Source organism: Delphinus delphis, chromosome 2, assembly GCF_949987515.2.
Source record: "Delphinus delphis chromosome 2, mDelDel1.2, whole genome shotgun sequence".
NCBI lineage: Eukaryota > Metazoa > Chordata > Mammalia > Artiodactyla > Delphinidae > Delphinus > Delphinus delphis.
In genome coordinates this window covers 102167475-102188490 of record NC_082684.1, presented here as the reverse complement: position 1 = coordinate 102188490, position 21016 = coordinate 102167475, and the positions used below count along the sequence as shown (strand labels likewise).

At 48.4% G+C, this 21016-nt stretch overlaps 1 protein-coding gene across 4 annotated transcripts in view; it reads right to left on the bottom strand.

Moving 5' to 3' along the window:
* The window catches only part of ARNT2 (aryl hydrocarbon receptor nuclear translocator 2), a 195872-nt gene that overhangs the window by 105112 nt on the left and 69744 nt on the right, over nucleotides 1-21016 (bottom strand). For all 4 annotated transcript variants that reach the window (XM_060005327.1, XM_060005330.1, XM_060005328.1 and 1 more), the window contains exon 5: nucleotides 18200-18413. In XM_060005327.1, coding sequence (XP_059861310.1) covers nucleotides 18200-18413 — 214 coding nt within the window. The remainder of the gene's footprint in view (nucleotides 1-18199; nucleotides 18414-21016) is intronic.

The following is a 21016-nucleotide window of genomic DNA, read 5'->3' as shown; positions in this document are numbered from 1 at the left end:
TGACCCACAGAGTGAACTGTTTTCGGGGGTAGGGATAGGTTTGAGGGGAAACATCCCTCCTCTGAGCCCTTTTGCTTTTCTGGACCAAGGAAGCTAGTGGCTGGGGTTTGGGTCAGGACTCTCGTCTGCGGCTGTGAAATAACGAAATACGCAAAAGGGCTCACAGGGACCCTTGGCTAGGGCTGGCAAAGAGGACTGAGCACGGTGACTAAGAGGCCCCGCGGACACTCAGAAGGAGCCTCCCAGCCAAGCAGTCTGGTTTTTGTGTCAATCTTTCCATCTCCCCACTCCACCATCTGGGCAAGGTGGTAAGGAGTCGCTAACTGGGCAAGGAGTAGGCAGCAGCTCTGCAAAAGGAGGGCGGTGAAATCAGCACAGAGCATCAAAGGGATAATTGCCTTGTGTGCAGGGACAAGCCCAAGACCAGAACATTTGGGGCAAATCCGTACCAAGGATGGGGCAGACAGCACCAGCAGGCGTGACAGGCCACACCATCTCATCCACCTAAACAACAGCTCTCATACCTCGCTGAAAAGCCCCAGAGCCTAACAGCTTTCTCCAACGCTCACATTCCAAACATGACGTGGACTAACTGGAGTGCCTCGTGCTGTAGCCCGGGGCTCTGCTATTCATTATAAAATCGTCACCCCGCAGTCCCCCCTGTGGCCGGCCGGCACCTCTTCTGCTATTTAATCTGTAGACAAAGTACAAATTCTTCATCCTGTTTAGAATGTGCTGGAGTGTGATTTAAAGAAATACATTCCTCTTGGGGTATCATGCTGCAAAAATGCCAGAAATGCAAGCCTGAGGGCGGACGATTAACCCTACTCTCTGTCCTCTGCTGCAGAGAGGCTGCCTGGTGCATGGAAAGAGCCCAGGTTGACATGTAGCTCAAGAAGGCAACTTCAGGTCCTGCTTCGCCTCCCCTGCAAACGGCTAATGAAATGCTCAAAGAAATACAAAAGCAGCAGGGACGATGCGTACCCATGCAGAAAAACAGTGGAAGGGGTCTTGAAACATGGATCAGAAACATGGAGGGATTTCTGCAAGAAACAGCACATCTAAGGATGGGATGAGAATGAATACGGCTCAACAAATACAAAAGAATGGGCTGCCTGGGAAGGAAGGGAAAGGGTCCCCTAAAAGAAACCTCTAAATCTGCAAGCAGGGAAGAGACTAGGGGGTCAGAAAGCAGAGAAGTGGTCCAGAGTCTGGACCCAGAGAGGCCAGGGGCAGAGCTCTCACGTCACCTTGACTTACAGCAGCCAACCTGCTCCACGAAGAGGAGGAAAGGCCGCTTCCAAGGGGCAGCATGCTAGTGAGAGGAGTGGGTGATGCCCTTGCCAACTTGAGGCTGCCACAACCAGAGCACACAGCGGCCCCTGCCTGCACAACCTCATAGCCCCTGCCAGCCAACCAGACCCCCAAGCTAGACAAATTAAGTTTCAAAGAAATATACAATGACTTAAATCATCTCAAGTCTTAATAAATGTTAAGAACATAGGATGAATAAAAAGGTGAGGGAAGGGGAAGGGTAGCTTAGTAGATGAAAAGATTCAGTACCTAAAAAGGGAGGAAGTGATCTGAAAAGTTGGAATAATACCACTCCACTCCATGAAACACATTCCAAGAAAGAAAACAATATTTCAAAATACCAAATCTCAGCGATATTTGAGGAGATCTTTCATAAATAAAAAGAGAACAACCTGAGACCACGAAAGATTAGTTTTAGATGAAAAACATGATTTCAGGATTGAAAACTCAAATGGAGGCAGTACAAAGTGATACTGCTGAAAGCTCACTTTGCTGAATTCGAAAGCTCCAAAGAGAAACTGCCCCAGACATCACGGAAAAAGAAAAAGGAGGCGAGTGTGATAAGCAAACCTCTAACATTCTGAGGGAACAGTCAGGAGATCCATCACGGGAACTGCAAAACAGAGCTGACAGAGGAGAGACATTCAAAGAAATATAAGGACTTCTGCTTCCAGCCAACACAGAGTAACAGAGGCCAGATTTGCCTTCCCTTCCGAAACAGTCAAAACAACTGACAAAACTACTGAACAGCTGAACACAGAACAGTAGTGCTCAAAACACTGGACATGAGGCAGCGAAGGACAGTGATCTGTGAGAGACAGGAAACACACAGGTTGAGCCCTACGGTCCCCCACCACACTACCTGGAGAACTCCAGGCTGCACCGTAGGCACAGGGCACCCAGGCTGAGCCCAGCGGACTCCCTGAGTTGAGGAAATCAAGCTGACAGACCAGGAAGACCAAGCAGCTAGAATCCACAGGACAGAGTACAAGGAGGGAGAGAGGTCCACAAAGAGAACCCCAGAGATCTGTAGAGGGTCCCCCTTGACCTCACATGCATGTGAGGAGATTATCTGAGGACAGGGAAAGCACCAGCTGAAATATCAGAAAGGACAGTAAAAACTTGAACACTGAAAAAACTGAAATTCTGGATACAAAAACTACAATGTCTAAGATAAGAAATTCACAGGATGGAATTAATAGCAAATCAGGTATCACAGAAGAAAGAGTGGTGAACTTGGAGACATAGAAAAAAACTATTTAAGGTGAAATACACAGATAAAAGGATTTTTAAGAAGAAAAAGAAACAAAGATAATAAAATAAAAAGAGCATCGATGAACTGTGGAACAACTTCAGCCAGTCTAATATACAGGTAACTGGAGTCCCTGAAACAGGAAAGAAAGATGGAGATAGAAAAAAAATATGAAGAATGAATAGCTGCTATTTTAAATAAATTTGATGAAAACTATAAACCTGAAGACCAAAGAAGCTAAATGAACCCCAAGCATAATAAACATAAGAAAACTGTACTAAGCTAAATCATAATCAAATTGTTCAGTACCAATGACAAAGAGAAATACCTTAAAACCAGCCAGAGAAGAAAAGCAGAACAAAGATAAAGATGACAGCAGGTTTCTCATAGGGGTCAATGCAAGTGACAGGACAGCAGAGCAAAGATACTACCAGAAAAAAACCCAAAAAAAACAAAACCCTGCAGACCAATATCCCTCATGAACATGGACATAAACATTTTTAAACAAAATGTTAGCAAGTCAAATCCAACAATATGTAAAAAGTATAATACATCACATCCAAGTAGAGTTTACCCCAGGAATGCAAGATTGGCTTTACTTCTGAAAATCAAACAATGTAATCCATTGCATGCACAAACTAAAAAGGAAAAACCATACTATTATCACGATGGATGCCACAGAAGTATTTGACAAAATCCAACATCAATTTGTAATAAAAACACCCTGCAAACTTTGTGTAGAAGATAACTTAACTCAAATCTCAAGTCTATGAAGAACTGAAGCTAAGATAATACTTAATGTTGAAAGACTAAATACTTTGTATCATCATAAAAAGAACAAAGATATCCACTCTCACTACTTCTTTTCTACATTATATTTTACACATAAGTTCTAGACAATGCAATCAGGCAAGAAAAAGAATCAATTCTACTTCTATATTCCATCTATTAGAACTTTAAATGAAAAAAATACCATTTACAAAAGCATAAAAATGCAAAATACTTAGAGATAAATCTGACAGATGTGCAAGATCTGTACCATGATAATAACAAAATAATGCTGACAGAAAAGAAAGAGAAACTAAATAAATGGAGAGGTAGACAGTACTCACGAGTCAGAAGATTCAATATTAAGATGTCAGTTCTTCCCAAATTGATCAATAGATTGGATGCAACCTCAATCAAAATCTCATCACACTTTTCCTGTAGGATCAGACAAGCTGATTCTAAAATTCATATGGGACTGCAAAGGACCTAGAAGAACCAAAATTACTCTAGAGAAGAAGTTGGAAGACGAACACTACCTGATTTCATGAAAGCTGCAGTGATCAAGACACTGTGGAGCTGGTGTATGAACAGACAAAGAGATCAACAGACCAGCATAGAGAGTCCGGAAATAGACCGACACACACAGCGATAAGTGATTTTTGACAAAGATGCAAAGGCAATTAAGTGGAGAAGGGACAGTCTTTTCAACAAGGCGCTAGAACAATTGGATATCCACATGTAAAACAAAAACGGCTTCTCATGAGCATTACATGAGAAATATTTGTGAAGTTACTTCACAGAGCACCTCAGGTAGTATGTATATATTAGTTCCTTTCATTCTTGGATTCCAAATAAAACCATTTCTTTCCCTGCACCAGAAAACGCATAAAAATGAAAATCGGAGCATGATAACGTGCTCAGGGACTGCTTCTTGCACTTTGAGTAAATTCTAACGCGTAATGGTCCTCTGTGGCTGCCACTGGCCTGGCCTTTCCCCCGTCACACTCCATGGCCTTATTCACCTCCCCAGACTCGACAGTACCTTCCCTGCCACAGGGCCTTTTCACGTGTTGGTCCCATGGCTGGGGAAGTTCTTGACACTCCAGGCCCTACAGATTGCTAATCCCTATTCATATCCTTCAGGTCCCAACTTAACAATCATTTCCTCAGAGAGGACTTTCCTTGTGCCACTCTCCCCACTACTGCTAACATGGGAGTCGGGGTCCCCTCTTACTGTGTTTAGACTCCTGTTTTTTCCCCTTAGAACACATCACCATTTAAATTCTATATTCGTCTGACCATGTTTGCTATTTTCCCCCAGCCATACCGAAAGCTCCATCATAGATATCTGTTGGATTAAATCAAGACATGCAATTTGCCTCCCAGGAAGAGGTTTCCCCTTCATCCATGAAGACCTAGTGGTCAAGCCCTGGGAGCTGGCTTCTGCCTTGGGCCTGGCTGTTGCCAGTGCTAGAGAGCTGGGACAGTGGGGAATCCAAAGACTTGCTTCGTCAGGCTGTCCAGGACAAACCTCAGCTGCTTTTGTGGGCAAGCCTGAGGATCCTCATCTCCCACCTCGGGCTTCTTTACTCCGAGGGATGTCGTGGCCACTGCTATTATCCCAGCCAAGTTCTCTGGATCTCTGACCAGCAGATCCCTCTTCCAGCTGCTGGAGGTGCTTCAGCTAACGGCTCACACGTGCATCTTCTCAGAGGCGTGTGCTTGGAGCCACTTGGAAGCCGCCTGGCCTAAAGGTGCCAGGGAGTTACACGCACCCCTTGAGGTCTGTGACCAAGGACAGCCCTCTTCCTTTCCTCCAGGTGGGACAAACTCTGGCGCGAGCTCCCTGTGGCATCAGGCTGAAGCTGACCTCTCCTGAACCCAACCTGGCGTGGCGCTGCCTCTGACCCACACTGCCTCTCCCTCACCATTCCTCTTCGGGGGCTCTTTTAGGAGGTGTGTGCATGAACCCCCAACCAGGCGTGGTGTCTGGGGACTCCACCTGAGACCGAGGCTGCCGGCTGCAGGGAGTGGATGCCCACGAGCTCTGAGCACGCAGCACAGGCCAGGCACCGTCTTAGGCACCAGCCGTACGCCAACCCTGAGGAGGAAACCAAGGCCCAGGGAGAACCCGGCCTCTGTTCAAGGTTGCCTCGCCGGGCGAGAGTGAAACCAGGACCCAGACTCATGGCAGACTCTGTCTCCCAAGTCCATGTCCTTCACTCGCCACCCCACGTGTGTGTGTTGTGTGCGTGTGTGCAGACTCCCAGTCCTATCAGACAAGTCAGCTGTGCTGGTTAGAACAGGGGCTGGGGTGACCAAACTGACTGAGCACAGGGATATTATCCCAAAGCAGACAGGGCTGTCTGCCGAGGCCGTCAGCTCTGCCCCTGCGGACATTCCAGAAGGAGCCAGGCGCCCACTCCAGAGGCGTGCTCTGGAAGGAGCTGTGTGATCCAGAGAAGAGTCAGCCCGTGTGACCTCTGAGGTCCACACGATGCACAGCTCTAGTGACTCTAGATCCCCAGAATATGAGCCTTCAACTCAAGGTTAGAGAATGACACTGTCTGTCACTCATTGGAGAGTAACTTACATCATCACCAGAGAGGGGAGAACTGAAACCCACCCGTCAGATCACAGCCTGAGAAAACTGGTGGATAAGAAAAGAAGAGCCAGGACATGGAAGCAACCTAAGGGTCCATCAGCAGATGAATGGATAAAGAAGGTGTGGCACATATATACAATGGAATATTACTCAGCCATAAAAAGAAACGAAATTGAGTTATTTGTAGTGAGGTGGATGGACCTAGAGTCTGTCATACAGAGTGAGTAAGTCAGAAAGAGAAAAACAAATACCGTATGCTAACACATATGTATGGAATCTAAAAAAGAAAAAAAAAAAAGGTTCTGAAGAACCCAGGGGCAGGACAGGAATAAAGATGCAGACGTAGAGAATGGACTTGAGGACACAGGGAGGGGGAAGGGTAAGCTGGGACGAAGTGAGAGAGTGGCATGGACATATACACACCACCAAATGTAAAACAGATAGCTAGTGGGAAGCAGCCGCATAGCACAGGGGTATCAGCTCGGTGCTTTGTGACCACCTAGAGGAGTGGGATAGGGAGGGTGGGAGGGAGATGCAAGAGGGAGGGGATGTGGGGATATATGTATACGCATAGCTGATTCACTTTGTTATAGAGCAGCATCTAACACAACAATGTAAAGCAATTATACTCCAATAAAGATGTTAAAAAAACAAAAACAAAGGGAAAACCGAATGTAGATGTTTTCCTCAATTAGCTTCTATTGAGAAAGCAATAAACAGGAAAGGTCAGTGCTATGTGTGCATTTTTATTTAACCATTTGGCGTGAGTCACAACCTTTCAGAGGAAATATGTCTCTTTTTTTAGTGAAACCAAAGGAAACTATTTTAATTTTCTTGATCACGCTGGGGTTTTTGCAATCAAGTTATTTTTAACCAAAGCATTACACAATGTGACCATCACGTGAGAATATTACTGAAACCGAAATCATACCAGCAGGAAGCAATGACTCCATGTGTCTTTTCAAATGTCCTAAACTAACTCCAAATAATTTCATCTGCCTAAAAACAACGCTACTTATAGATTATTTTTGTTATAGTTTCCTCTCATACGTGGAAGGAAAAAAAAGGTCTTTATTTCTTGAGCATCAAACTTAGGACAAAAGATACCTCATTAAGAAATGAAGACTCTTGCAAACAGGTTCTAAAATGCTGAAGCTGCTCGTTTTTCAATCGTGTTGCTACACGATTGCATTTTTAACATTTTGTTTCTTTGTTATTTTGATCTTGCTGAAATCTCTCTCCTAGTGTAAAACAGATGAGGCTGTATTATTTGACTGGATTGGGTTTTATCTGGCGGGGATACACCAGGATACAGCAATTCTCAACCTCTAGTTCACACTGGAATCACCAGGGCTGCTCTTACAAATATAGATGCCTGGGCTTGACCACAACATAATTAAGATCAGAGAAACGTGGTGAAGCCCTGACATTAGAATTTTTAAAACATCCGATAAAATTCTGATGTGTATCAAGCTTGAGAACCACTGTGTCAGGGGCTGGGAATTAAAAAAACGTATTTACAAAGCAGTTGTGTTTCAAGCGCCTCTTGCATGTTCCTCAGTTCAAGAAAAGCCAGGATACAGACATGAGCATGTAGAGAACAGATCTTTAGGGGGTGATTTTAGCGTTTCAGAGAAACGCACCAGTGGTTCTTTGATATGGTTAAATCTGGGCGTGCATTTGAAGCAAGATTTAAAGTTCTCAAGTCTAATTCACATACCTTTATAATGGGATGGAAAATGTGTATGCTGACCTATTTAAGAACTGTAACCTCAGGCTCCCCCTTTCTCAGGACAGACTCACTGCTCTTGCTAGTTGGGAAAAGACTACTTCTCTCCCCAGATATGGCGGCCCTGCTCCCCTCTCTTCTCAAACCTGGCTGCCCAACTGAGCAATGGCACAGCCTGGGCAGAGGCCGAGGGCTCCCTCGATTCACCCAGGGAGGCTCTCACTTGAAGGGGAAGCGGCTGGTTCTCTAACACCAGAGGGGAGAATCCACTTGGCTGTACATAAATACAATGAACACAACACTCCCAGCGGTGGCTGTTTCACCTGCATCCCTGGATGTCTCCCTGCCTTCCTGGAAGCCCCTCTGTGCAGGAGTCTGTGCGCCTCTCCGTAACTTCTCTTGCAGAGGTGTGCTCCATGATGAATGGAAAACCCAATCATTCAGGGCCATTCCTAGGCAGGCCTCTTGCAGACTTGTAAAGCTGGGCACACTTAAGTTTTGGACCCTTTCCCAACAAGCTGTTACTCCGGACAACGCAGGACAGGTCCTGAGACAAGGGGAGGCAAGGACAGGAAGAGAAAAGAGTCTGGGTCTGGTGAGGGGATGGGTGCCCTACCCTAGCTGCAGGGTCTGACTCCAAAGGAAGCCTCAGGAAACGCAGGCACTGTGGCTGCACCGACGGTCTAAGTCCTACATCTGGAAACTGATTCTGTACCTTGAAGACTGGCAGAGACAGGCCCGAGCAGTCCAGGTCTGTGTCACAGCAGAACATGGCCCAAGCTGGAGGACAAACTCCACCTCCCCTCTCGGATGTGCCCTGCTTGTTCCCTGCCCTCGGCCATCCTAGCATCGCCCAGCTCCCTCTCTAGCTTCAGGCCCTGACCTGGACCCCTGACCTGGACCCCTGCTCTCTCCCCGTCTGAGCCCGCGCTCAGCCGCGGCGACCTTCCAGCGCTCTCAGCACCACACGGCCTTGGCCCTGGCTCTGGACTGTGGCTGGCTCTGCTCTGTCCGTGAAGACAGTGCAAAGTGGCAGGTCTGGCCCAAGACAGGGGGCGGTGGGCGGGACTCAGATATCACGCAGTGAATCAGGTCAGAACGAGGGCAGGCAGAGAGAGACGGAAGCCCAGGCTAGGAGCTGGAGGGAGCGTGAGAGGCAGGAATGAGACTGCCCATCCCAGTCAGGAGGGGTGACTGAATGCCAGGCCCCACCAGCTCTGAGAGGCTGCTCTGTATCCTGCCTTCGGGCAGGCTTCCCCCTCCTTCAGATGGATGGGGGCGAGCGTCAGCAGGTCCAGCCAGAAGGAAGTGAAGCGGGGGGTGGGGAGCAGGAAGGAGAGGAACTGGGAGAGCACAGCCCTACCTCTGCTGAGGCTCAGATCTGAAGGAGCGCCATGCATAGTTGGGGGAGGGGCACGCAAACTCCACCCCACCCACTGGGCTGCAAGACCCAGTCGTGGGGTCGTGACACTGTCGACTCACGCTGCAGGGTGACCCACAGTTATACACGAGGAACAACACTGAGTCTCTTCGCTTCCCACTGAGTCTCTTTGCTTCCCAGCACTGTACACTGAGCACATTCTGCACTGTAGCCAAGTTGATCATGAAAGTAGGCTGATGGGTCCAAAGCGCTCCACTGGGGTGCAAACGCATGACAGGAGGGGATGAGCTTTGTGACTTGATTCAACATGACACGTCGGGGCCATTGAGGGGGTACCTCCAGCTCTCCCCAGTCCAACTCACTTCTGGTGGAAGAAACTTGTCAGTGACAATCCAGGCAGCAACAAAAGGTCACCAAAGGCCCTAGATCATCAGCTTTTAAAACATAATTTGGGTAGAGACAGAACTAGGGTCAGTGGATCATCTCCCCCTGTTGGTTTTGCTGCCTAAACATGTCTTGAATCTCCGACTCCCCTGCGCCTCCTGTACTGGCTTGAATGGTAGGTCCACAGAATGCACATCTACCCAGAACTTGTGACTGTGACACTATTTGGAAATAGGGTCTTTGCAGCTATAACCAAGTTAAGATGAGGTCATACTCTATCAGGGTGGCTCCTAATTCAGTACATCTGGCATCCTTGTGAGAAGAGGGAACTGGACACAGAGACACACACGCCATGTGATGAGAAGGCAGAGATGGGAATGATGTGTCTACAAGTCAAGGAACGTCAGGGATTGCTGGCCACCATCGGAAGCTGAGAGAGTCTGCCCCAGAGCCTACAGGAGGACTCGACCCTGCTGACATCTCGATTCTGGACTTCTGACCTCCAGAACTGTGAGAGAGTAAATTCCTGTTGTTTTAAGCTGCCCAGTTTGTGGTAATTTGTGACTGCATCTCAAGGAAACTAAGACACCATCCTAACCCCCGTCTGCATCACCGCCCCAGGATAATTCCCACACCCTCGTTACCTTGACTCCCCCCACCCAGGCTGGCTCCCACACAGCATGTTCTCCACTCTGTAGCCGGAGTGAGCTTCTCACAAGCACCATGGATCCCGGGACTCCTCTGGTTGAAAACCTGCAGTGGTCTGGGTACTTACTGCTCTGGGACTGAGCATACACTCTCCTCACTCTCCACCGTCTCCTCGGGTAACATTTAGCTCCCAGATGTCACTAAGCCTCATTCACTCACAAGAGCCCACTCCAACCTGCCCAGATGAGCCAGGTCCTATGTTATTTGTTCTCCACGCCCCTGCTGGACTTTTCCTCCTTAACACTTGTCATGGTGTGTTGTGTGTGTTACATGTGATTATTTCTTTGCTGTCTCTCTTCCCCACTAAACTTTAACCTCCAGGAGAGCCAGACTGCGTCAGTTTTGTTCACCACTATATCCCCAACACTCAGCACAAAGTGAGTTAGTACTCAATAAATATGTGCTGGATGAATGAATGAATGAATGAATGAACCAACAGAACAAAGAGAGAAAGAGAGTAAGCACTTCTGCAACCCCTCTCCTCCTCCGGAATGTGTGATGGGGGATCTCAAGCACAGGGTGGGAGGGGGAAGCCATCCTTTCATAACTGGGCAAAACTCAGAAAGGTCAAAGTCTACCCACCTTCCCTTGTCAACAGTGCCAAAATCCTAAGACAGGTTTTATAGGGGTAAGAAGAGAAATAAAGCAAGCAAGACAGATAGTTTGGAAAACCACTGATCCACATCAGTGTTTAAATATAATTTTCAGTTATTTAAAAGTGAATGAGGGCTTCCCTGGTGGCGCAGTGGTTGAGAGTCCGCCTGCCAATGCAGGGGACGCGGGTTAGTGCCCCGGTCCGGGAAGATCCCACATGCCGCGGAGCGGCTGGGCCCGTGAGCCATGGCCGCTGAGCCTGCGCGTCCGGAGCCTGTGCTCCGCAGCGGGAGGGGCCCCAACAGTGAGAGGCCCGCGTACCGCAAAAAAAAAAAAAGTGAATGAAATCTCCACAATTCTCAAACACAATCATTAATACTATCCCATATGTCCTGTCGTGCATGCTTCAACGCAGTCCTGTAGGGGGCATATTATTGTCTGCATCTACAGGTGAGGAAACTTAGCCCGGGGAGATTAAGTCATTCACACAAAATAAAGGGCCATGAACCGAACAGTCACCAGGCCCATCTGACTCCAAGCGTAGGGATGCTTCCACGACCCCCAGGGGTCTCCCCTCAGCCCCCGTGCCCACCCCATCTCACCCCTCAGCCGCCCTGGTGAGCACACACACAGGCTGGGGTGAGCTCTCTCTGCTCTCCCTGATGGCAGGGAAGCTGGCCGTCCAGCCACAATCTGCGACGTGTGTGAAAACAATGCCCAACTCCTTTATCCGCGGTGACACCAGAGTGATAATGAACCCAGCAACCCAAGCTGGAAATCTGTCCGGATTCATGAGATATCTTCCAACATAAAATATGTGAGAAAAACACAAACAGCTCATCAGCAACAACATGCTATGTATGTAGCAAAGCAAAACAAGGCAGGTTGTATAAATATTTAACAATAAGAAAGAACTGAACTGGCGCCAGAGAAACATCTGGGATAACAGATCTAAGTAGGTTGCGGTTTCTAGTGGAAAAGTCACTAGGAAGACATGAAACCAACCAGCTCGTGATTCTCCGATTGCGCTCTCACGTGCATTCACCGAGCACCCCTGGCGACCCAACTCTAAACGCTGTTTCCGGTGGCCTAAGTGTTTACTACACAACTGGGCAATTTCTAAGGAGCCTGAATCAAATAAACATGCTTTGCTTGCCACTAAAACACTTTATTTCTATTTCAGCAGAAACCCAATAACAGTGTTAATAGTTGACTCAGATAAAATAGGGATTTTTTTGGGGGGGGGGCACATCTATCTACGTTACCTAATATGGCAAGAAAGGGACTGATGAATGTGTTTAGGAGTTCAGAGTCTGGCGTTAGTCCAAGGACTAAGTGTGGCTATTCCAAAGAAAATAAGCTATAGATTTGCAAGTATGGTTTTCATGAAGTTACCTTCATGACTGACATTTGGAAACAGACTATATTTTTCCAGAGCTGATATCACAGGGGTGGACTTCATGGGACCCCTGGGGGACCAATTATTGGCCTGATATTCTTCCCGGAAGGACCCAGCTGCGTGGCTGAGTCCAACACAGTTTCGTCCTTGCCCTCCTTTGCAAAGTGTTACGACGGAGGCCCAGCTGCCTTGGGTGGGTGAGGCTGAATGCTGACTGCCGTCAGCTCTTTTCCCAGGCGGGCCTGCTGTCCTCTGCGGTGCCACGCGTAACTAGTTTGCTTCTGCTCCAGAGGGTCCGCGAGGGCGCGGTGTGAGCCCCCCCTCAGCTCCTTGCTCTCCTCCTCTTCTGCAGGGGAGGATGCCAACTGCCGACCCTGCAAACCTCCTCCTGACCCTGGTGGAGAGTCTGCCATGTGTGGACTGCAGAGCGAGGTCCCAGGGCTGCGGGCTGCTCTGTGTATGCTCGTGCCCCTGCCTGGCCAGCCAGTGCCCTGGGCATCAAGCCTCCAAGGGCTGCTCCTCCAGCTGCTCTCCCCAAAGGCCTGGCCTCGGGCCCGAGAGCTGGGCAAATCCAAGACGGGCAGCAGAGGTTGCTGGGGCCGATCCCACCGCTTCCTGCCGGCCCCAGCAGTCGAAAGATGTCTCCGACCCCAGCAGCTGCAAGACCCCAACCACAACTTGCTAAATTCTTTAGTTCAGGGCTTCTCAATCTAGAATGTGCATATAAATCCCTTGGGGATCTCATTAAAAGGTAGCTCTTGAGTCTAGGCCCAGGGGGCCTGTGATTTCTAAGATGCTCTTAGGAGATGCAGGTGCAGCCTGGGTTCATATCCACTAAAGTGGTAAAAACGTGCTATCAGAATGTAAGAGAGTTTGTTATAGTTATTAATAGTTCCCTGTTAGGGTTGAGTGAGAAAATAAAAGCAAAACGTGCGATGGGTCCCAAAGGCGTCCCCTCTCGCGGACGAGCAGGGAGACTGCACAGCAGATGCAGCATCTTTAACCTCTCCCAGAAACAGCGTGATGACAGGTCAGCCGGCAGAGCTGGCTGAGCACGGCTTCCTGGTGAGCTGCTATCTGTGCCCAGACCGCGGCCCGGCCAAATCCTGTGATCCAAGGCTGAAAGTATCTCTGGACTTCAGCGAAGCTCTCGGGGAGATAGGGAAGCTTAATCACAGCTGATTGGGACATGTGAATCACGCACTGGAGCTTTCCAGCCAAAGGCCTCAGGGACCGACCTGGCTGGGGCTCTCCCCAAACTATCACAAATAATTTGGAACAATTAAGAAATGGGGGTCCATTCATTCAACAACAGCTGGAAACTCCTGTCGGTGATTGGGAAGGAGAGGCTGCATCCCAAATGACCTTTCTATGGCCATGCAAAACAGGTAATGGTTGAATGAATGAATAAATGATTTTTTTAAAAAGTATTTATTTACTTATTTATTTGGTTCACCAGGTCTTGGTTGCGGCAGGCAGGGTCCTTAGTTATGGCATGCAAACTCTTAGTTGCGGCATGCATGTGGGATCTAGTTCCCTGAACAGGGAGCGAACCCGGGCCCCCTGCGTTGGGAGCACAGAGTCTTAACCACTGCGCCACCAGGGAAGTCCCCAATGATTTTTAAAAAGTAGTGACTGGATAAAGAAAGAAGGGGAAAGAGGAAAGAAGGAAAGAAAAGAAAGGAAGGAAGAGAGGGAGGGAGGACGGAAGGAAGGAAGGAAGGAAGGAAGGAAGGAAGGAAGGAAGGAAGGAAGGAAGGAAGGTTAATCCAAACTTGGCTTTACACTCTTTGTGCCTTTGGACAGTTCTAACTATTGCAAAGTTCTTCCCTATACTGAACCAAAAGGCTGACCCAATTCTCTGAATGAAGGAAGAGTCAAGCAGATACAGAGCCACAGAAGAGCAGAGTGGGGAAATGGGCCAAATAAACCTAGTCTTGACGAGGCCACGGGTTATCCTCTTCCACGTCCACTTCCCAGCCGGGGCCACCAGGCACTTCCTGCGCAGCACAGTGTCACTGACAAGGCGTTTCCAGTTTCTGCTCGCCAGGATCAGCGCTTTCCAGAGTGGTGGTGAGTGGGTGGGGTCTTGGGATAGATCATGGAAGATACAGAGAAGGACTCGCTCTCTCTGCACTCTGCTGGGCAGGTCTCTGTGCTGCTTGCCCTCTGACCCCACCCCTTGGGCACATCCAGTTATAGTCAGAGGCTCTGCCACCATCTAGAAAGCCTGGGCCTCTCCTTGGTTCCTCTCCTTCCACACAGTAAGCTGGGGCTCAGGTCACTCCAAGACCCACAGTAATTATTTCTGCAGCCCCTCCCTCCATCAAACTTTTACCTCATCACTGCCCTCCTTCATACCTGACACTGGCTCCATCTTCAGCTCAGAATCCTTTAACCCCAATATCCCCAGCATTCCCAGTAAGAGGAGAAGGTGCTCCCCGTTCTCCAGGAGAACGCCCATCCTTCCCCATGGGCATCACTTCTAACGCCCAGAGCCTGGCTCTCCCAGCCAGGGCCAACTTTTAGTGACTGCGCTAATTTCCTCTGGGAAATCACATCTCCCCACTTCTTGGGTCCAAGTGCCCTGGATGGAGAAGCTGGCCTCACATCCTGGCTCAGACTCCCAAGCCACTGGAATAGGGCAGAGCAGGTGTCCCAAGCTGGTCCAAGAGAGCCAATCCTGGGACATCTGCTGGAAGTACTGGGAAGGCTAACAGCTTCTGCTGGTGTTGCAAAGCTAGTAGAACATAAACTTAGAGCTTCTAGTAAACACCTTTTTTGTTATATGAGGAGAGCCTGGGTGAGAATCAACCCTGCCTGGGAGCAGCCCCACTGCTGGCTATAGTGTATATCCAAAAGGACTGCAAGCAGGATCTCAAAGAGCTATCTGCACTCCCACGTCCACTGCAGCATTGTTCACGATAGCCAAGATACAGAAACAGTCCAAATGCCCATCGACAGATGAATGGATAAAGAAAATGTGGTCTATACATACAATGGAACATTATCCAGCCTTGAAGAAGTTAGTCCTACCATTTGCGACAATAGGTTTGGACCTAGATGACAGTACGCTAAGTGAAATGAGCCAGTCACAGAAGGACAAATACTGCCTGATTCCTCTTATACGAGGTGCCTCAAGTGGTCCAACTCATCGAGGCAGAGAGGGGAATGGTGGTTACCAGGGGCTGGGGGGCAGGGGAAATGGGGAGTTTGTGCTTAATGGGTATAAAGTTTCAGTTACGCAAGATGAGTACGTTCTAGAGATCTGCTTTCAATACCGTACCTATAGTTAAGGATGCAGTAACGTGCACTTTAAAATGGAGTAAGGAGGGATCTCGTGTTCAGCGTTCTTAGAAAAAAAAAAGAAAAAAAGGAGAGGAAGGAAGGAAGGGAGGGAGGGAGGAAGGGAGGAAGAAAGAAAGGAAGGAAGAGAGGAAAGGAAAAAGAAAAAAAGCCACGAAAGAGCACAAGGAACTTTTTGGAGGTGAAGGATGCCAAGGCCACCATCCAGGGTCCACTCCAGGGACATTTCTGTCCAAATGTGGTTCACTCTGCCCCTTTAAACATTGCCAGACACATTAAGACTTCCCACAGACAGAAGTGTCCACCCAACTCTGGTGAGCCCGCTGGCTAAACCCTTGACCCAGAGCCTGACCTGCCCTTGACCATCACTTCCCCCACCAACTGCCCCAGCTGGGTCTCCTGACTGGTTTCAAAAAGCCACATCCTGTGTTCAAACACTGAAGTCTGGAAAAAGACAGCTCTTTCCACAGAAGGTGATTTCAGCTGTCAAACCAACACTTCCCGGCTGCTTTATTTCCCTTTCACATCCCTCCCAGATATCTAACTTTACAAGGTGTGTTCCCAACGATTTCTACAGGGAGTTCTCTAATTCACCCCGGGCTGGGGGATGGCAGAGCACGTCTTTCTTTGCGTCTGTTTCAGCGCCGTTGTTTTACAAGTACGGTCACGTGTCACCATTTCAGGAGACACGAGATAAGCACAATGTAGGCTCTGTCCTCACACCTTAATCCTTTATCTTCTCCCTCCTTTTCACGTATCATTGATAACCAACACTGAGACGATGACTATTATCGTTCAGAAACAGTGGTACTGCTGTCACTTTTGACAACATCTGATTCAGTCTTATCATAGGTGTTATGGACTGGACTATGTCCCCCCTAAATTGATATCTTGAAATTCTAGCCCCCCAGAACCTCAGAATGTGACTGTATTTGGACACAGGGCCTTTAAGGAGGTGAATAAAGTCATATAAAGTCAAAAGAGTATGGCCCTAATCCAGTAGGCCTGGTGTCCCTATAAGAAGAAAGAGGGAGTGGGACTTCCCTGGTGGAGCAGTGGTTAAGAATCAGCCTGCCAATGCAGGGGACACAGGTTCAAGCCCTGGTCCAGGAAGATCCCACATGCCGTGAAGCAACTAAGCCTGTGCGCCACAACTACTGAGCCTGCACTCTACAACCTGCAAGCCACAACTACTGAGCCCATGCACCTAGACCCCGTGCTCCGCAACAAGAGAAGCCACTGCAATGAGAAGCCTGCGCACCACAACGAAGAGCTGCCCCTGCTCGCCGCAACTAGAGAAAGCCCGCACGCAGCAACGAAGACCCAACGCAGCCAAAAATAAATAAATAAACAGGGAGAGACACCACAGATGTGTGGACACAGAGGAAAGTCCATGTGAGCACAGAGTGAGAAGGCGGCCGTCTACAGGCCTGGGAGAGAGGTCTCACCAGAAACCAAACCTGTCAACACCTTGATCTTGGACTTTCAGCCTCCAAAACTGTGAGAAAATCAATGTCAGTTGTTTAAGCCACTCAGTCTGTGGTATTTTGTTACGGCAGCCCTAGCAGACCACTACAATGAGCAAAGCACTGCCTCATTTGCTCACCAGGCTTCTGCTGAATGCCTACTGCATGCCAAGCACCGAGTAAGGCTCTGCAGGCAGACACAGGAGTGGATGAGAATCCAGTGGCTCTCAGTGTGGCAGGAGGACCACCACCGCACAAACAGATCTATCATAAAGTGGAATGCAAGCATCACGGTATAAGTCAGCTCTACTATAACGCTTGTTTTGAAAACGCAAATCTGTTCCAGTGCCACTGATCCACTGGGGGACAATTTGAGCAGAATGTGAATTTTGTGTTTGCTTATGCATGATTTCATCTGCAAGACATACTAGATGAACACAGAAAACTGCACCCAGCTGAACTCAGCCACATAGGAATTCACAAAATGCACACACTCAGGCACACAGCAGCCGCCTCAATTTACCGTGTGTGTTATGAGCCATAACCTGTCCAACATCTGGTGTTACAGTTTTTGATTTCTGCCTGATTTCACATGACTGTCCTTGCACCATTTCACAGGAACACCCAAGTGGCAGCCCTTCTGAGGCTTGCTTCCATAAGTAAACTTCAAGTCAGTTTCAAGGCCAAGTGTCATATTTATGGTGATATTTATAAATTTCTTAACCATCGAATGTGTCAAGCCGTGCTCCCATTTTTATCAGGTTCCTAGTTTTGTTCTTACCTGTCACTGACAAATTTTTGAGTGTTGTGTTCCCAGCCCACTTTCTCCCACTAAGCCCTGTGGGTTTTGTTTCATGATTCTGTTTACTGCAGTGATTTTTATGACATGCATTTTGGGTTAGAGCAGAGCTGACTGTATTTAAACGTCTCAATGAGAAATTTCATTTCTGGTAAGTAAGGTCTGGGAAATCAGTGCCTATAATCAGGTTCACAAATAATCATGCACTTGAGGCATAACCCTCATTTCAGAGCCATGTGGTTGTGACTAATGTGTCAAGAGCGCTTCCTAGGGGCGACATGCCCTAATTGCAGGTAAAATATAGGAAAAAAATGATGTATTAAAAATGAAGTTTTAAAACATTACAGGATGAATGAAGCTATTACACAAGCTAAGTCAAATACATCCCTCACCTGCAGGCAATTTTTTCTGACCTCCAGCTTCCTGATATGTTTAATGAAAGAAATTTTTCTCCAGGGAAAAGTTTTGAGAGAGAGAGAGAGAGCTACACTGACCTGTCATTGAGTTTTCTGAGGTGCACAGCTGCTCTCTCAGCTTCTCCACATCGTCAGGATGCACCTGTTCATAGAGGGTGCTCCCAAACCACTCTGACTGGGGCTGGTTCAGCACGGGGGTAACGGAGTCAGACACATAAATCACTCTCCCCGTCTCAGCCGCCACTACAAACAGAAATCCATCAGCTGCTTCAAGGATGAGATGCTTCAGTTCCTGGGAAGAAAAAATCATGATTAGGACCAAGCATGGACAAACCCAGGCCAATTAAATAGTCTTATTAGCAACCTTCAACTTTTATTGAGAAATTCATTGTGATACACAAACAGTTTTGGGGCTTTTGTTTGTTTGTTTTGGGAAGATGAGCTGTAAAAATGCATGAAGCTTATACTAGCCCTAAGATACAGCTACTCCAAACACTGTTAACCCTGTCTTAACCAGCCTCTCTTAGGGAGAGAGGAAATTTCCAGCCCAGGGGAATGAGAGAGCAAGAAGTGATCACCAGGAGGTGTTGGGTTGTCAGAGGTGTGAATGGCCTCGCCTACATATTCAAACTGCAGTCATGTCATTGGAGCAGAAGGGCCCGGTACACACGGGGCTCATGGAAGGGAGGGAGGGATCATAGGAAAGTGGAAGGAGAGAAGGAAAGGCACCAGGTGTCTCCCCAGCCACCACCTGCCACACTCAGAGTGCACTCATTCTTCTTCTCTTCCTTCCTTTCTGAGCTGAATGCTGGCGGCAGATGTAAGAGTATCACCTTACATCTGCATGTCTGTCAAACTTTCATGACTCCTTGACAGCCAACATCTCAACAGACTCTCAGAGTAATCCCAGAAGGTGGCAGGGCACCTAGCATTGTCCATGTCACTTTACAGTGAGAAGAGAGGCTGACTGCACCAGCCCTGGAGTCACACTCACAGAGCTCATGACTGTCAGTGAAGGCAGGAAGGAAGTTGCTTGGGATCAATGAATGGGCGGCAGGAAGCCTGGCCATCATCCCGAGAGGGACATAGAGGGGGCAAAGTCAACTCTGTTATAAAGTCTTCTCTTTGCAGGGCCTGCAGGCAGCTCAGGTGTGGCTACCTACCCTGTCATTCTCCCATCAAGCTCAGGAGCCCTTTCCTGCTGAATGAAAGGGGCTCCATTCCTGCAGGAGTTGGGGGGCTATCTCTTCCCCGTGTGCTGGGGTCCACAGCCGCCTCTCTAACAACTTCACACACTGCTCAGGGCCCAAAGAACAAAGGGATCCTTCCAGTCAGTGGTTGGCAAGCACTTTTTGCTGGGAATCCTTTGTTCACGTGTAATCTTAGGTGGAAGCCCCTCTGGAACAACAGAGTAAGGGCCATCTGCATGGAGGCAAAAGACGTGGAGTCTAGAGCATCTGACCCCACCCTCAGTGCCCGTCCTGAGGGGGCTCCAAAAGCCCGAAAATTAGAACATGTGAGTCTGCTGGGGAGCAGAAACTGGGGAGATTTGCCAGCGTCTCTGAGCCCTTGGCCGAGTCAGAACTGTAACATCCTCTGTCTGGGAATCTAGCGTGGAAGCAGGCTGTACAAGCATTTTTTTAAGGAAAAGTTTATTTTGTCCATTTCTCTTGCTTGGCCTTCTGCTGTTCCATGTCGCTTAGATGTTTACTCAGTTCAGAAGATTGGGTCAGCGGTTTTACTTTCAGTATGGAGAAGATCTTGCCAACAGGAAGGACTGTAAAAAATGAAACAGGTTGTCTGGGAAAGTAGAGAATTCTCTGTCTTTGGAGGAGAGGAAGTGGACGCTGATGCCTCCACGTAGGTTTTCACAGTTTCAGCCCTTTTGCAAGGACTGTGGGAAGGGCTTATGGAACAGAGCCTCACCCTCATCACGGGCCCCTCCTTCTACACCCTCCTCCCCGGTTTTTGTCTTCTGGGAGCACGTCACTCATGACCAAGGTCCTGTGCCTCGAATCCAGAATGAGCCTTGCCTGTATTCTCCAGTTAAGCCAACAGTTAGGTCTAAAGGCACGGACTGTGGCATGAAAGGAGACCATCAGCTATGGCCTTTCCACTTCACCGTGCAAGTCTGGGCTCCCTACTGAGCATCTTCGGCTTCCATTTCTTCACACGTTTTCTTCAGTGAGATTCTGTGAGGTTCAGTGAGATCTTACATGTGAAGGACTTAGTAAAGGCTTGGCACACAGTAGGCGCTTAACACTTGTAGCTGCTGTTGTCATCAACAACCTACCTGGGAACCGAGAGAGAAAGATGGGAAGGACTCATGTAACTTGCATAACTGCCTTCTCTCTTCTCTTCACTTTCTTAATCCTGAGTCACTTACAGGTAAAGAGATTAATGTCAAATATGGACCCTGGCAGGTCCACGTAAGGATTAAAGAAATGCAGAGAAAAAGCTTTTCACGATCCTAGTGGTCATAATGCATTTCTGTCTGCTCACCTGCCAGCTCTCCATCCTTCATTCCACTGCAGCCCCGTGTTAAACATTCTCCTCTGCTGCCTCCCTGACCTGTCTCCACGACCCTGCCCGGTGGGAGCCATCACTGTGGTCCTTTTACAGAGGTGGAAAGAGGTTGGGCCCTGTGCCCTGGACCACCGGGCCCCGTGGCCTCCCAGCGAGGGTCACTCTGCTGCCACACCTCCTCACACCTCGAGGTGAGGAACACGTGGGCCCTGGGATGACCCAAGCCCTTGCTAAAATGCCTGCCACACAGGAATACACGTTAGCTCCTCTCCCTTTGCTCTTTTTCTAAACCTAAGTCCTGTGACATGAACGGATTCTTCACACTGGCACAATAAACGATTCTGTCTCTGGACACGCCTTCCTCACCTG